Source organism: Pezoporus occidentalis, unplaced genomic scaffold, assembly GCF_034315485.1.
Source record: "Pezoporus occidentalis ecotype Australia unplaced genomic scaffold, CSIRO_AGI_Poc_V1 ctg29, whole genome shotgun sequence".
NCBI classification, from domain to species: Eukaryota; Metazoa; Chordata; class Aves; order Psittaciformes; family Psittacidae; genus Pezoporus; species Pezoporus occidentalis.
In genome coordinates, this window is record NW_026914829.1 from 6071163 (window position 1) to 6087457 (window position 16295).

Consider the following 16295-nt stretch of genomic DNA (forward strand, 5'->3'; position numbering starts at 1 on the left):
ACAGAACCTCCTCCTTTGCTCCTTCTGCTGACCAGCCTTCATCAGCTCCCCTGCCTGCGCACTGTGGGGTGGGGGTCAGGAATGTCCTCAGACAGGAGCACACTGCTGTCCCCTCTGTGCCCCAGCGGATGTACCAGGAAATGCAGTGTAGCCATTCACAGCTGCATAAATCTAAGTGATTCACGTCAGGAGTCATCACAGTAAACAAACAAACAAAAAACCAAAGCCTGTTGCTAAACAAGTACTGGCAACTAAGAAATTCAAAGTGCTATGATTTTTAATGACTAAGTAAGGCAAAATATATTTTGAAGCTATGCTATATAGCAGCAGGACATCTTCATCTCAACACCTCTGATATAGAAATCTTGTATTATGTTCCCTACCTATAGTTAAATTAGGTGGGATGAAGAAATATACTTTAAACAAGCCCTCATATTCTCAGATATGTATCAATCACTCCAACTACCAGTAGCCTTCCCTCAGAGGGTTCCTCAGTATTCTCTGAATCACATATCAGAAGTGAGATGAGAGATGGAATGAACGACTACCCCTGTGCAGGCTGGCAATCTCTTCTCCTATAATTCTGAGATGTGTGAAAAAAAATAGTGAAACTCCAAACCTCTTTTCTTTACTGCTCAAGGGAGACCTTAAGCTCAAGCTTCCATTTGATGAAGTGTAAAAGGAGGAAGAGGTGTTATATGATAATGATAGTGCTGAATGCATGCAGAAAATGTAAATTGAGTACAGAGCATCATGAAAATATGAGACAGAGGAATGAAAATGATCTGGTTACTGTATAGGCTGATGAACCCTGGAAGACAACAAACAGAGGGCATGAAACTGTGTCCAGTTACTACTTTAAGTTGATGAGGTGACGTTCTGGTTTTGGTGCCTCAAGAATTTTTCCATTGGTATCAAGGAATACTCATAGGAATAAATATCACACTTGCATCAGAAGGAAAAGTTCACTCCTGGAGCCTCACTGAAGGGCCAGAAAGGTAGCCAAGAAATTCCAAGGCCATTCTGAGTGACTGCAGATCAGATGACATGCAGCTCAGCACTTTGGTATGAACGGGCGAGAAGAGCACAGAAGTGGATAGGTAGAAAATCCCAAGAGTTCTACTTTACAGAAAAAAAAAATACATGTGCAGAAAGATACGTATGGAAAAATGAGAGCAAATTGACACATGCTTATATAAAAACATTAATTATATGTATTTTAACCACTGCCTATACATCCATTGTTTTCAATACACAAATCATCTAATGATAGTAATGCACTATCAAAGCAGTCCATTTTCTGCATGTTGATTTTCTGTCTTTTGGGACAGAAAATACAGCTGATAGTCAAGTTTTGGGATAAAAAAAAGATTAGTTGTAAATAAACAAATTTAAGGTTAGAAACTTGAATTTAATTAACTGTATCAATCTGTGGTAAATAAATCGTAACAGTCCCCAAGGTATTCTTTTAAGAGAAGACGGGAAACCTGGAAGAGAACAGCTAGGTATCTTTCGGTGGCAAAAAGGCCACACTGACATACAGAAGGAAAGAGAAATGGAGCAATGGTCTCTGAAGATGGCAGCTTGGTTTAATGTGAGGGAGCCTGCATGAATACCTGAAGGCCTGAGACTAATAAACAAAGGGTAAGGATAGGTGGGTGTGGGAACCTGAGTAGGTGCCAATAAATGACTCTGTGGTGTGTCTGATTAAATATGGCTGGGTCTGAACACTCCCAAAGCTGATTGTGGATGGTGACTGAATGACTGATAACAAGCACAGGAAAGAGAAAAAACAGCACCAAGGGGATGTAAGCCACTAGTACCCTTCAGCCTGATGGTTACAGAGGCTCAGAAAGGAGCATCAGCACTGATTCTCATGTCTTCAAAAAGCCATTTACTCCCAAAATGTCACAAAAGGAACCTACATACTACATATCCAGCATCTGGACCCTACAAGCAGTTGCTCATGGACATTAACCAAGGGAAATAAACACAGTCACAGACACCGACTGACTGTGAGTCACAGTCACCAAAGTTTCATCTCCTGACTGTCACAAATCCAGACAAATGAATTTTCCCTTTTCCCTGCTGCAAGGGAGAGGATTGCAAGAGGACAACCTGGTTTTATCTTTTAACCTCCTGTTCTTATCTCCAAAAGAAATGTTGGTGGGAAGGATCAGCTGTGTTGAGACATCTCATGGATGCAGCAGTCAGCAAGTAATCCATGTCCTAGGGGTAGAAGATTACATGAGTGTTTTAGAAGTACCTGTAAGTACTACTACTCCTTGAGAAACATCCCTTAAGAAGCAGCAACATAGTAATTCTTGCTACCAGCTTCTGTACAGAGGTACATTTCTCCCATCCTGAACAATGAAAAGGTGGGCAGTTGGGCTGACAGTTCATCCCGGACTGCTACAGGACGAAAAAGGCAAGTGGTCTTTCCCGAAAGCACTGTACTAATGCCACAAGACCGTGCTCAGGGCTGCTTCCACTGGGGACAGATGGAGACAGGATAGAACATGAAATGTTTGGCTAGCAAAGTGTTAGCCACAAATATTACAGCTGTTTCAGCACAGCTGATGCTCATGTTCTGGATAAATTAAAAGCGAGGTTTTGTGTCTCTGCTCTACATATTAGCTTTCTTTTTAAACACCACAGTCATATCTTCATTTTTCTTTGGGTTTTTACACTTTTACAAAACCTTGTACCAAGTCACATGCAACATTGTTTAGGACAGCACGGGATTAGTTTTGGGAAGCTGTTCTACCCCAGCATTTTCTATACCGCATTATTTTGAAAAATTAAATTAATTAAATTAGAACCTTTTTAAAAACTAACTTACACTTCCTTACTTTTTGGAGAACAAAAAAATGGAGAACAAAATGCAAACTTACCCTAATATATAATGCTAATAACTAGGTATCCTTGTGTGATCAGCTAAATTTTAGCTTACCTTAAAGAACTTCTTCACGGCAAGAACATAAAACACAGACATTTTTCCACTTTGAATGCTGAGAACATATAATTCTAATAAGAAAAGGAACTACCATTCTTTCATCTACTTCCTTCTCTTTTTTTATCTTCTTGTAGATTGCTGGAATTAAATAATTGAAATATCTAATTTTTCATTTCATTTTCACGATCTAATATGCAGCAGCTTAGTTAACCTTCTCCAGCCTAAATGTGAGTACCACAAAAAATTGTGCTGAATTTAACAACTGTCTTGCAGCCTTTGTGTGAATTTTTAACTGTATTTGATACAAAATGCTTTGCTTACAGTATACAAAACTGTTGTACATCCTAGAATAATCTACCTGTTTATATGCAACACATGTACTCCATATTTGCTTTCAATTCTGTACTTTGTTGGATCACTTGCAGGGCTAATCAATTCTTCATTTTTGTACCTGAAAATCAAGAAAAAAAGAACTAATATCTATTAGTCTTCACTGCATTAGCTTAGTAGTTTTTTACATCCAGATATCATTCACTATCATCTGAGCTCTCTCTATAAATCTTCTCTACTTGCATAGAGTATTTTCCAGCATGTATAGATAGTTACACACTGGGCCATGAAGGCAAAAGGGGGACCACCACTCTAGTAAGCAACTGGAAAGAGAAGGTGTGCACCTAAATCGGAAAAGCAGGCAGTGAAGGAGAGAGAAGATGGCATGTGACTTGAACTTTCCAGTCCACTTGCCATGACATGACAAAACACAACATGAAAGGAAACTTTTTCTTAGATCACAGTAAAGCACTTCATCACAAATAAGGGAAGCTGCAACAGGATTGTGCCTCAAGTTAGATTTTCTGTCTAGCCTGGGCCCTCGCATATACAGGACAGCATTTGTCCAGAGAGTAGGGCAGCTTCAGAGACGTTACATTAATGTCCACCTCAAGAGAGGCTGACACAAGCTGAACAAAGTTACAGTCCATGAAAATAATGTACAAGTTTACACAGGCTTAGCAAGTAGTCTGTCTATTTTGCTGTTTGCTACTTCATCATGAGGGAATTCAATGGCCAGAAAGACTGGAATGCCTTCCACAGCCTGCCTTCTGAAATACTTGAGTTTGCTTCTCACATTGCACAGGGACATTCAGCAAGTTGTCCTCCCACTCCTTCTACTGCAGTATCAACTGCTACAATCCAGCACATCTATGAGGATTATAAAGGAGGTTTAACACAGACATTATGTATGTGACACTTACCAGTTAAGCCATAACTTACAAATGAAAAGAGCTTAACAACATTTTTAGAGGGCTAGGAAAGTCTCTTACCATTGTACAACAGGGGTGGGAAATCCTTGTACAGTGAAGCAAAGGCTCACAGACATCTTTTCCCAGACAGTGTGAGACCTCAGACGTACTAGTATTTCAGGAGCTCGGCTTATACTTTCCTCAAGAGCGTGTCTTTCTAGAGCCATGTTTTCTTCCACCTATTAAACACAGGAATAAAATTTAAAAAAAAAACAAAAAACACATCTAGCACAAGACTCAAATAGGGTAGAAAATCTAATCTCGAATCCACAAAGTTAAAAGATGGTAAATCATTATTGCTGTTTGAAACACAGGCCTCAGTTTCAGTATATCTTTTAATTCTGCTTGGATAGGAACAAAAAGGTTTGGCACCATACCATCCTTTGTATTTCAAGTCTGTCCAGATGTTCTCTAGCACGGTGCCTGGCTGTGTGAATCTCTTTTTCCAAAACAGACAATTCATTGGCAAACCGTATTCTTTTCTCTTCACTTGCATGAGTCTTTTGTTCATGGGTTCTATAGGACAAGAAAACATATCAGGTAAGATTAATTGATATGAAGCTTTAAGACTGTCGTTCATACACATTAGGCAACTGAGAACTCTGAAACTGTGTCAGCAAGATGTAAAATTTCATTTAAGAAATATTCTTAGAGCCTATTTGCCTATCCTAATGAGCATGTGAAATGAATATGAATTTTCTTTCATTTTCTTTTACCCTGTATATTGGTGCCATAGACAGCTTCAGATTTTGAAAGCTGGCATGATCACATTGATGATGTACCCCACAGTCCTAGTCCTCTGATAACAGATCAAGAACCTGCCTGGCTTCTTTCTGGCCCCTAATTTTCCATCCCATCAACATAAGAAGGCAGAGGAGTGCAGGCATGTTCTGTGCCTGTTTGTATCCTAGTAAGTGTTGGGCCTTGCTTATGGCGTGCCTCTGGCCCTAGCAGCTGGGATGCTCTCCATGGGCTGTATCAGCTGAGCTCACCTGAAAAATAGAGACCAAGGAGTTCACAAGGATTTGATGAAATCCATGCAAAAAGGCTGTCCCTGGGCAAGAGTGACCAGGAAGTATTCTAGAAACTACCAAGAAAAGACAGCGTTTTGAGAAAATTGTGGGTTGTTCTGTGAAAGCCACGCTCCCTAGATTTCTCAGAATTCCTAAAAACACCCACACCCAACTTGCATGCCACAAAGCAAATAAGAAGACTTGCATGAAGTGCAGTGAACAGTGGACCAAGAAGTTATTTGTCCAGTATTTAAAAAAATATTTCTTTTTACCATTTCAATGTATTTTAAATATCAGCCTTGCTCTGCTACATTTTTCTTCTTAATTGATAAAATTTGAGACAGTTTCTTATAAAATAAATTAGAGCATACAAATTAGCTTAATTTTCCTACAACATTCAGGTTCTAAGATATATCTTTCAAAAAATTCAAAGTACCAGAACCATATGGATGTATATGATTTTCACAACACATTTTCTACAAATAAGGCAGAAATTGTTCTTGTAGTATAAATTATCTATGTCTTTGGTACTGTTACTGGAGAGCATGGCAGAGTACAGTCAAATTCTCAAGCAGGAACATTGCCATCAGCAACACACTTACTATAGGACTTCATATCAAGGCTGTAACTGAGATGTGACAGTAAGAATTCAAAAAAGTTTAAATTGATTCAAATCAGAAATTTAGGAATAGTGGAGTAGATCTATTCAAAAATTGGTTTGGAATCCCAGACAGATTCTAATTTATTTTGGTTTTAAAGCTGTTTTCAAAGGTCAGAGAGGAGATTAGAGGAACAACTCTGGGGTAAAATATGAGACTGAAAATGGCACTCAGTCATTTAGTACTTACTCCAGGCAAAATAGATTATTGAAGAACAGTGATGGAGAAGCTTCCAGACTTGTCAACTTTAAAAAAGCCCTGGTAGAAGAGCAATATTGAATGGGACCAGGCCCACTACACAGGTCAGGTGGGACCAACAGAGCTTTACCTTTTCCTAGATTCTTGTATTGCTTCATGAGCCAAGCTGCGTGCCCTCCTGGCACATAGTCTGCATGTTGTTTTTCCTAGGCCAGGTAATTCATAATAAGCAGCCCGTCTGGAAGCAGCCCTTCAAATATAAAAGGCATTGTTATAACCCAGTGATTCTGGTAAAACACAAACTTGCAAAAGTCAAAGAAATTACCTTAAATGAGCTGAATACCGTGACTGAGCACAGTTCAGTGAGAAACCCACTTTGCATTCCTCACTGACTGCACTAGGATTCCACTTCCACTTGTTCTTCAAGGGCCCATCATTATCTGTCTCTGGGGATTATCAGGCATTTCATTCTATTAAATTTATATTTATCTCAGTCTCTAATCATTCAAGTTCTACTATAGCACTTCAGTGAACTATGAGTACAAGCCTGTCTAATACACAAGTCGCACAGAATCCCTAAAACATTATTTCTAAATATTCCTGCCTTCTTATACATCACAAAACCTTCTGCATTAACTCTTCTCAGCCATAAGGTAAGCTGGACAAGCTAGACAGCTAGCTAGGCTAGCTATGCATCTTTACTGAGAAGGGAGGCCAGTGGTTCTTAAGCAACCAAGATCCAATGCTCCAGACTTTGGGATACAAAGAATGTGTATCATCTTGTGACTAAAACTCTGATTTTGCATGTGAGAGGAGTTAATCATTTATTTAATTTTTAAAAAGGAAATTGAATGACAAAACTATAATTATAAATAGCCAACTTCAGGAGAAGAAATGTCCTCATATCATATGGAATAATGGGTAAAAAATTGTTTCTGTGATTTATAGTAAATTTCATGGCAATTTTTCTAAAGTCAGATTTTCAATCAGAGTCTAAAGGGAAGAATTTCCAACTTGGAGGTAGAAAACAGGACAGATCCTGAGCTGAAAAGTCTGTGTAGGTGTGCTGCAATGTAACTAGAAAGTCTAGCTATGCTGGTGGGAGACTACAGACAAGGAGCATCCCAATGAAAGGAACTGGAAAAATATCAGAATAAATTCTGATTTATTCAGAATTAATTCTTAACAAATAACAATTGGGGAGGAGGAAAAAGAACACAGGAAGAAGCTTACTATCTTGATTTTAAGAACCAAAATTAAAAACTCTCTATGCTCTTTATGTGAAATACACGGTACTTACTTTCTTGCTGCATATTCCTCAAGGACGTATCTTGTCTGAATGTTGCGGTAGGACTGATCAAAGTGCTTGTGCCTCCTCTGGTAAAATGGCACTGCTACTGAAGACATATTTCAGTGTGTTACAATCAGTAATTCCTACAGAGAGGGAAATCACATTTAGCCATATATTTCAGACACTTATATTTTTCTATATGTAGGCATGTATGTGTATTGATGAATATATGTGGGCATGTCTATATGTAGACATGTATGTGTATTGATGGATAAAATTCCATCCATTTATTACAAATAAAACCATCAATGGTACATGTGGGTCTCAGGCTATACCTTAACAGACAAGCACTGTAAACTAAGGAATCGTAGATGATAGAGCTAGGAGAGAATTTGTTGGATCACTTTTCCCCTTCTTTGCAGATGTCATTTAACACCTCTATAGAAATTTCCAGAGACAGAAATTTGACCTTTTGGGGTATTTTTAGGTGTTTCAGCTCTCTGCTCTTCAAAGCTTTTATTTTTTTCCCTGTTGCAATTTGTGTTGTTTCTTGTCCAATTCACCATGACAACAAAAAATAGATGGTATTCACCCACTTTTGCAGAAGCCTCTTGATTTTGCTCACATTTCCTTTTAGCTCTCTTGTTTAAACTAAACAAAGCTGGCTCATTCAACCTTTTCTCATGGGTTATTTTTTCTAGACCACCTATCCTTCTGGTGGCCTTCCTATGGGCTTTCTCCAAAGCATGGAATAGTTTGATCTGTATTTGGATAGAAGGTTCTCAGAAATGTTCAGGGGGGTCTCAGAAGCAGTGTGGGTTGGAAGAGCACATTTCCCACTGAGTTGGAGTTAAGCAAATTCCCAGCCATGGCGAAAAGAACCTGGAGGAGACCAAATCCCTTTGGTCATTAGAAATCCCTTTGTGCTCATTAGAAATATGACAACTTCTTGCAAGTGGGGAATACTACCAGCTGTGCCCTGAGTAGGTGCCAGCTTGTGTAACTACAGCCTGCTGAATTCATCCCATTTACAGTCACAGTGGGATGTGGGGCTTTTTACTCCTGGGCCACTTGGCCTGAATAGTGGTGAGGGATGCCAGGGGGCAACTGAACAGCCAACACCTTCCCCATGAGATGTCTGCACTTCAGTGACAACGGAAACAAATTGCACGTATAAAGTCTATAAGCTTGGGCCAAATCCTGAAGTTTTTCAGTCAGGCAAATTCCTGCAATAGCAATCTTACATTCTTCTTTCTAAAAATATGATGTGCTGTATAGGAAATCTAGATCTCATATTTCAAGAATAAATTGCTGCAATGAAATGTAGAAAATTATTTTTTCTGCATATACAGTCCGGCTAGTAACACAATCAGAAACAACACTAACAAGTCACACTAAAAAATCATGAAAAAGTCTTGATAATATTTGTAATTTTTCAGAAATTTTATCATTGCTTCCCATTCTCAAATGGGGATTTTACAGAATAATTTTTCAAAACATGAGGCGCTAATAAAATTTCCATTATGTGACAAAAAACATTGTTTTCAGAAAAAGTAATAAACATTTAGAAACTTATTTTCAGCAATATTTTGTTGAAGTACATTGATTTCATGTACTTTTCACAAAGTAAAGATTATTGAAGTAAAAAAAAACTACAAAAACCAACATGGAATTTGAAAGCTGGCAATGACACAGTGACTGAATTTCTTCAGTTTTGAACTAGATCTCATTTTATCAGAAACCACCTTTTTCCTGAACCAGGAAACTTTAACTGAATTGATAGGAGAGCAAATGAAGGACTGAAATTCTGAATTTAGCAAGTCACTTCATTCTTCATTCATGCTTGTTTGGCATTCTTTTCTGAACTGTATAAAATTAAACTAAAAAAAAAAAACAAACCCAAAAATAAAAAAAAACGCAACACCCCCCCAAACAAATAAAATTAAAAAAAAAGAAAGCATGTTTTATGGGCTAAGAAATTGAATCTTTAAATGCAGTAAAATACCCATAAATGCTATATTTTCAGCATATAGTATTTGCCAACAAAAGGAAATACTGGTTATTGACTAAGTACAGTAATATATTTCAGCTGTGTTTAGTTTTAGGTATTTTAAAGTAGAGTCAGATGCCCCCAGTCATGATGTCATGTATACATCAGCTAGTTTTAATTTTCCAAGAAAAAGGTCTCTGCAGGAGAAGACAGTAGGCATATTTAATAGCAGGTATATCTTATTAAAAGTAATAAGATCTAAACAGATGAATCTTTACAATTTATATCCTGATAGCTGCATCTTCTGCATAATCCATATTTACCATATATGTTACCTTTCAAGTCTTTTTCAAGAGATAAGAGAATGGCAAATCACACCTTCAGGAATGAGAGCTTTACACAAAATACCAGAAGCTGCAAGACAAAAACAGAACAAGTTTATAACATTACTATGGGACACTAATGAAGTATATTACCACATTTCTAGAGGAACATGAGAGTTAACATGACCCAAGATAGTACAGTACGGTGCAGCAGCTCAAAGGGATGCTAGCTTAGTTAGGTGCCCTCATGCAATGCTGATCTGACATGAACATAATATTAACTAGTCATACAACATGTCTTAGTTACATGACACAGTTACACAGGCCTGTGATTAGCCTTGGCTTCTCCTAGTTTTGGTATCTGTACATGACATTAGGTTATACCTGAAGACATTAAATAGTGGTTTTCTTTATGCTGTCTAACTGTGACTATTGTGTATATGACATTTGACTTCCCCCTTCGTTCATACATCAACTGGTCAGTTAACGGTATAATGTTCCCTCTTTTCTATTTATAGTTAAACTTTTCACCTAGATGAAGGTGCAAAGGGCAAACCAATAGATTAAGGGGTAGCCTCAGCTGTTAAATGTTACTCATGTTTACATGAGGCCCAGTTGAATAATTCTGTGAATTTATCAACGTGCAATTTATGTGTTGCTATGTATATAACTCCCGCTGAGATCTGACACAGAAGAGTTGCAGAGTAGTGGCCATGTGTTTGGAGGGATCACAGTCTGGGTTATTTTCGTTTTTGAGATAGGAGAAAATATCTTTGCCATTTACAGTTCAGCCTTTTCCACTATATATAAAATTTACGTTTTAATTTGTGTTTCTTCTATTAATCAGCACCCAAGATTTATCAAAATTGGGTTCAAATGTTTTCACATTTACCCAAACATCCTTATAATAGAAGCAAGTGTTGCATCCACTTCCAGCCTCCATACAAGCAATTAACGGAGCTTACTAGCAGCCAGACTTGTTTTGCCTTCTGTTAACACAGAGGGGAGCTGCTTGGCAACAATTCCAAATATAATAATCATCACCAGTTAATTACAATGATGCTTGCAGAGTACATATTTAATACTTAATACTGCTTCAAAGACAAGTATCTAAAGAGCAAAATTACAGCCCCACTGCAAAACCAGCTTCAGCAGTCTACAGAGGATGTGGGGTGCCTTGACTTTATAATAAGAGAAGTTTCTATTGTCTTCCTAAGAGGAATGTGTTGACTACTTTCTCAGTTTTCCTCTAATACATATTAATGTGAGATGTTTGAAATAGATATTAATATTTAGTCGACCTTCCACTAGCACAGTTAGATAACATGATACGCAGGTGACAGCTTAGCCTTAGTCAACTTACTGATTTAGGTGAACCATGATATTATTACTGGCAGTCATTGGAAACCTAATTATATTGGCAAGTCACTTGATGACATGACCCAAAGGGAAGATGCAGGCAGTAGTCTGGAAAATGCATTGTGAAATAATAACCAACAATATTTCCCCATGGGAAATTGAAAATTTAATAACAGAAAGAAAGGCATAAATAGACCGAGAGAAAGATAAAATAATTTTCTGGATAATTGTAACATATATATGCCCTGTGTTTCACAAAAAAACTTTGAACTTCATACATGCAGATCCTATTAACATCCTTAGATTTCAAGAAAAAAGCCTGGAGTTACAAGATAAAATGGTCCTAAAATACTTAGTTTCTCACCCAACCTTTATTTTTTTAGTGGAACAGAGCACCATTGTACTCCTACCTTTATTATTATTATTATTACTATTACTATTTATTTCTATGACTGTGAATGCTGGCGACATCAGAAGGATCTAAACTGCACTAATCTAAGTACTGTAGAAACCACTCAGAGAGTATTAAACCTAAAAAAAAATTCAGTCAGTCAAAATGTCCTTAAGAATTAATGATATAAAATACAGATGAATTAGACTGTTCAAATCAATTTACACAAATATACATTTCCACAGGCTTAGCAGTGTGTACAATAACAAATTATACTTGGCAAGCAGTTAAAGGTGGAGTTCCTGGCCCAGGATATGTATAGTTTCATGCCATAGTAATGCTGATATGAACAGAAAACAATAATCTAGGACCATGTGACAACAGGCCACATTCTTGAGCAGGGAAGCCAAAGGTCTGATATAGACATGGTTAGTTTGATGTGAGTTAATTTAAGATTTAAAGGACAGGCAGTAAATTCTAGCATGATGACACAGCCTCAGACAGCAGGCACACAACCAAACAAATTGATGGATGGGATTCACAAATGCCATAGGAAGAACATGATTGTGCTCACCACAGATAAGAAACTTGCATTCCTAAACTCAGGAGGCTCCTGTCATGAGCAATGCACTACGGCATGTACTTTCTCTGCCTGACCTGTCAGTGCTGTACCATGCAACATGCACTTTCATCTCTGTCCTTGTCCATCAGAAGTGTCAAAAACAATTCATGGGCTCTTGCCTGACCTCATGCTGCCCGTCCTCCTCATTCTGGCTGAAAGATCAGTACATCCTGCTCCTACACATGTATTCTCATTCTTGATCTTCCTCTGTATCTCATCCTTCTGAAATAGCTTTGACCATTTGTATTGACTTTAGGGTTTGTCCTGGTTTTCCCATGACGCCGTCATTGTTTCCTCTACCCCTCTGTAGTTCTGCTGCTTGTTCTCAATATTGTTCAAAGTTAAGTATTTTTAGGAAGTCTTGTTTCACCAACTTATATTTCTATGGTACATTAAAGCTTATGATATTTAGCTGATAAAATATATAACATTCCATACAACCTATATACCACAGTGAAAGGTAAACAAAAGGAAATACTGATGACCTTCTAGTCATCAGCTGATTCTGCTGACCAGCTTAAAGAATTACTATATTGCCTCAGAAAACATGTGGTCCTTTCCAGATGGTTGTATCAGTCCTGTAGAAATTGCCATAGATAAAAACATAAGAACATTTTCCCCCCAGGGAACTTACTTTGGTGGAAATCTTGTAAAAACAGCATGAATCATTATGTAGCTCATAGATGCTGCAGTCTAAAACAGAATGGGATGTAGAGGGTCTGATACCATCTTTCTCATTTTTGTAACAAACTTTTAAAATGCTAATATATCTCTCTGTTTCTGTGCACGTGTGTATTTAGATCTCACACAGAAAATCATGTTCTGTGCATTAAAAAGGATGAACTTAAAAAACACACAATAAACTGGCATTTTAAGATGCTTCTGTCCTTTCCATTAAACAGGCTTTTTCCTTCTGCATAATCAGAATTCAGTTTTAACTTTTTTGACAACAGAATACAAACTCTTCTAAAATCAAAAAACATATGGAATTCTCATTTGCTTAAACCCCACTGAATTCCAGACATTACCTAGCAAGCTTGTCTTTTCTGACATCTTTAGCTACATCACAGCTGGTCTTAAGTTTTACTGATCATATTTCCTTTGTATGGGAATAGTATTATCCTAGTTTCACAAATCAGTTTTAAACAGAAATCTTGTGGACAAGTTCAATCTGGTTCCAATTATCCCCAGAAGTGCATGTATTACTTTCCTCAGTAAACCTTAATCTGGGGTTCTCTCATCTAATTCCAGTAATCCAAATACCCAGCAAAGCACCATTTTCGAGCAGCTGACAATACTGGCCATCACAGATGTGTCTATTCTTTATTAATAATTTTCTAAAAGAGCTTTCTTATGAATTCATGATCTTATGACTGGGAATTAAATGAGGCTGAATTTGCGCAAATTGAATTGAAACCTTTCCATCCTAACATTGCAAATGCACAAGAAGTTACATGTTCCAATGAATTTTTAAGATTTCCCTTCACTTGGTAACTGCATTACATCCCCTCAAATGGACAGCAAGGAACGTGAGACAATGAGATGATGAAAGTCACTTCCCATCATCCCAAATTTCATTATCCTTCATTACAATACTTTCACTGACTCATAGGTATTATCAACACACAGGCATATTTTCAAGAGCACAAACACGATTTCCCAAGGCTCTATCAGCGGTATTTAGCTGGAATTTTCATGTGGCACAGAACACATCACATAGCCTAGAGCAATACAAACACCAGAAATGCATCTTCTGAAGACATGTGATCGGAAGTATGGTAGACAAAATATAAAAGCAGAATTTTTTGTCCTAGCTACATCTTATTCTTCAGCATGCCAAATAGTTTTGCCAGCTACTATAGGATTTTATGCTTGATTATTTACACACATACTTCAGATAAATCATGTTTTGTCTTCTTACACAGTATAGCATACAAGAAAGTTGCATTGCCAATATATGTGTAGTTGTGGAAGCTCATATACCAAGAGAGCAATGGATTGGCATTATGTAGATCTTTATATGTAGAAAGAACATAGGAAATGTAATACAGAATAAAATCAAGCTTACTATACACAGAAGGAAACAATTTTACTTTAGTTTTTTTCCTTATCTTTTCATAAATCAATCTATGTCCTGTTTATTGCTTGCTTTCCCCAAGGAAGGTAATTTTTTTTTTTTACAGAGAAGTACCCAACACCTCCCACAATCACCCTCATTTGTTCTGAGCAAGAAAAACCTAGATGAAAAACGGACTTACCAAGGGATATAGAAAAATTTCAACGCAGAGAGGAAGACCAGCCTTTCCCAGCTTAGTAAACTCTGGCTGAGGAACACAAAAATAATTCCTCTCTCTAAAGGCTACTGCCCCTTCACTCCCATTTAAGGGAAGATGCAGGGCTATATTTAGAACTAACCAAGTGATTCTCCCAAAAGTGAGGTCAGCCTAATAGGAAATAAGGGTGTCATATAAAGGCAGAAGAAAAGTCCTACACCATGTGCAGTCCTACACCTCTGTGTTTTAATAAAAGATAGACCTTGATCCTAAAAGAAGTTGTTTAAAGAGTGGGGTTTCTTTTCACAGCAATATCAAGTACATTGGAAACATTTTAATGTCAGAAAACAGTTTAAACTTTTTATTTAGAAATCATTGATGCTTTAAAATAATCATTAACTTAGAAGACCAGTGAGGAGACATAAACTCCAGAATCTTATTAGCACAGACATGAGATCCCCTTGGTGTCTTAGGCTGTAAAATGAGCCTCCCTGTTGCCTCATTAAGAGCTCCCTGAATTTGAGAACATGGTTGCAATATGCAAAGGCATAGCAACTTATTGACATGAATTTAAATAAAGACCACTTTCTAATCACTATTTCTATCTCCATAATGTCACCAGTCAACTTGAGAGAGACTTTTCTGTTTTGCAGGTAAAGGAGGAAGAGTTAATATGCATAGAGACATATACAGGCAGAGATAAAAAACACAGCCAAAGCACTAAATTCTGTGAGACTCTGATGGTCGCTGATTACTACCAACTAAAATGGAGTTTTGGTGTTTGTAGGGCTCCAAGATTTCTATCCAGAAGCTCAAAGGCACTGCTGTGGTGACTCTGACATGTTCAGATGCAATGGGCTAGTGGCACTTGCAGATCTGGTGAGTGAGGGCTCTATCTGCTCCATTCCGGTGATATGCAGCCCCATAGGGATTTTTCCCATTATATGAGCCCCTGTGCAGGAATTAAAAGGAAGGGAAAGGAAGGGAAGGGACTCTGACAAGGCTTTGTGACAAGCATAAGGAAATAATCACATTCCTCTTATTCTGTCTAGAAATATGACAACATGTCTGGGAAAACCTGGCTATATGACAGACCTAATCAACCCACATGTCTTGGACCATAATGACTCAAATATGCAGTGAGTCAGCAATATGCAATAAGTAGGGAATTCATTGATATTCAAAGTATTCAAAAATAACAATGTCTATTGTCAATTTACTTATACAGGAATGCAGTCAAGACCAAAGTCACTAAATGACAACTAAGATCATCCAGTGCTTGGTATAAGAAACTTTGATACGTGAACAATGTTCTTTGAAGTCATGCTTTCTTCTTATGCATACACATATGGGAAGAAAGGCAAAATGTGGAAAAGCCTTTAACAAACTGATTCATATCACATCCACAGTATTCATCCAAGTTTTCTAAATAGCTCTGGTAAGGATCTTCTTACTTTCTTATTGTCTAGGACTACAATTTGCTTGACACAGACTTTTCCCTTCCTCCCATTGGTCTTAAATTATAACTCAGTCTGACAGAATTAGATCTACAGAGACACACACAGTGGAATGTGTGCATATGCACTGAGCATAAATGCTGCTTCGGAGCAGCTGTCAAAGTAATTAGCATGTAATAATCCAGAGCAAACACACTTTGCTTAACTCCTTCTCTCCTACTGCCTTTTCCCGTGGGAGGTAAAAGGTCAGTTTGCAGGAAAACTTTAAAGTTCTGATTATACTCTCTGCTCTTAATTTCTTGCTCTATATTGGTTAAAGAACTGAAGGAATGTACAGCCTGCTCTGTCTGCCTTTACACTTGATCTCTCTTCTATTTAAAGTTCTTTCTTCAGGGTGTGGATGGATGTCAAAAATGTTAAAGTGCACCCTGAGAGCTCTGGGGAACACACCATAGGCAAGAA

General features: G+C 37.6%; 1 protein-coding gene across 3 annotated transcripts in view; it reads right to left on the reverse strand.

The window, feature by feature from the left end:
- Window positions 1-14504, reverse strand: part of MYOM2 (myomesin 2) — an 81433-nt gene extending 66929 nt beyond the window's left edge. For 2 of the 3 annotated variants that reach the window (XM_062626220.1, XM_062626217.1), the window contains exons 1-6: window positions 14362-14504; window positions 7428-7561; window positions 6258-6377; window positions 4635-4773; window positions 4279-4436; window positions 3315-3407 (exon numbers count right to left, since the gene is read on the reverse strand). In XM_062626220.1, the coding sequence (XP_062482204.1) occupies window positions 3315-3407; window positions 4279-4436; window positions 4635-4773; window positions 6258-6377; window positions 7428-7534 (617 nt within the window). In that variant the 5' untranslated portion in view covers window positions 7535-7561; window positions 14362-14504. Of the gene's footprint in view, window positions 1-3314; window positions 3408-4278; window positions 4437-4634; window positions 4774-6257; window positions 6378-7427; window positions 7562-12737; window positions 12797-14361 lie in introns of all 3 variants that reach the window. The other variant, XM_062626218.1, reaches the window with a different exon arrangement.
- Window positions 14505-16295: the final 1791 nt, after the last annotated feature.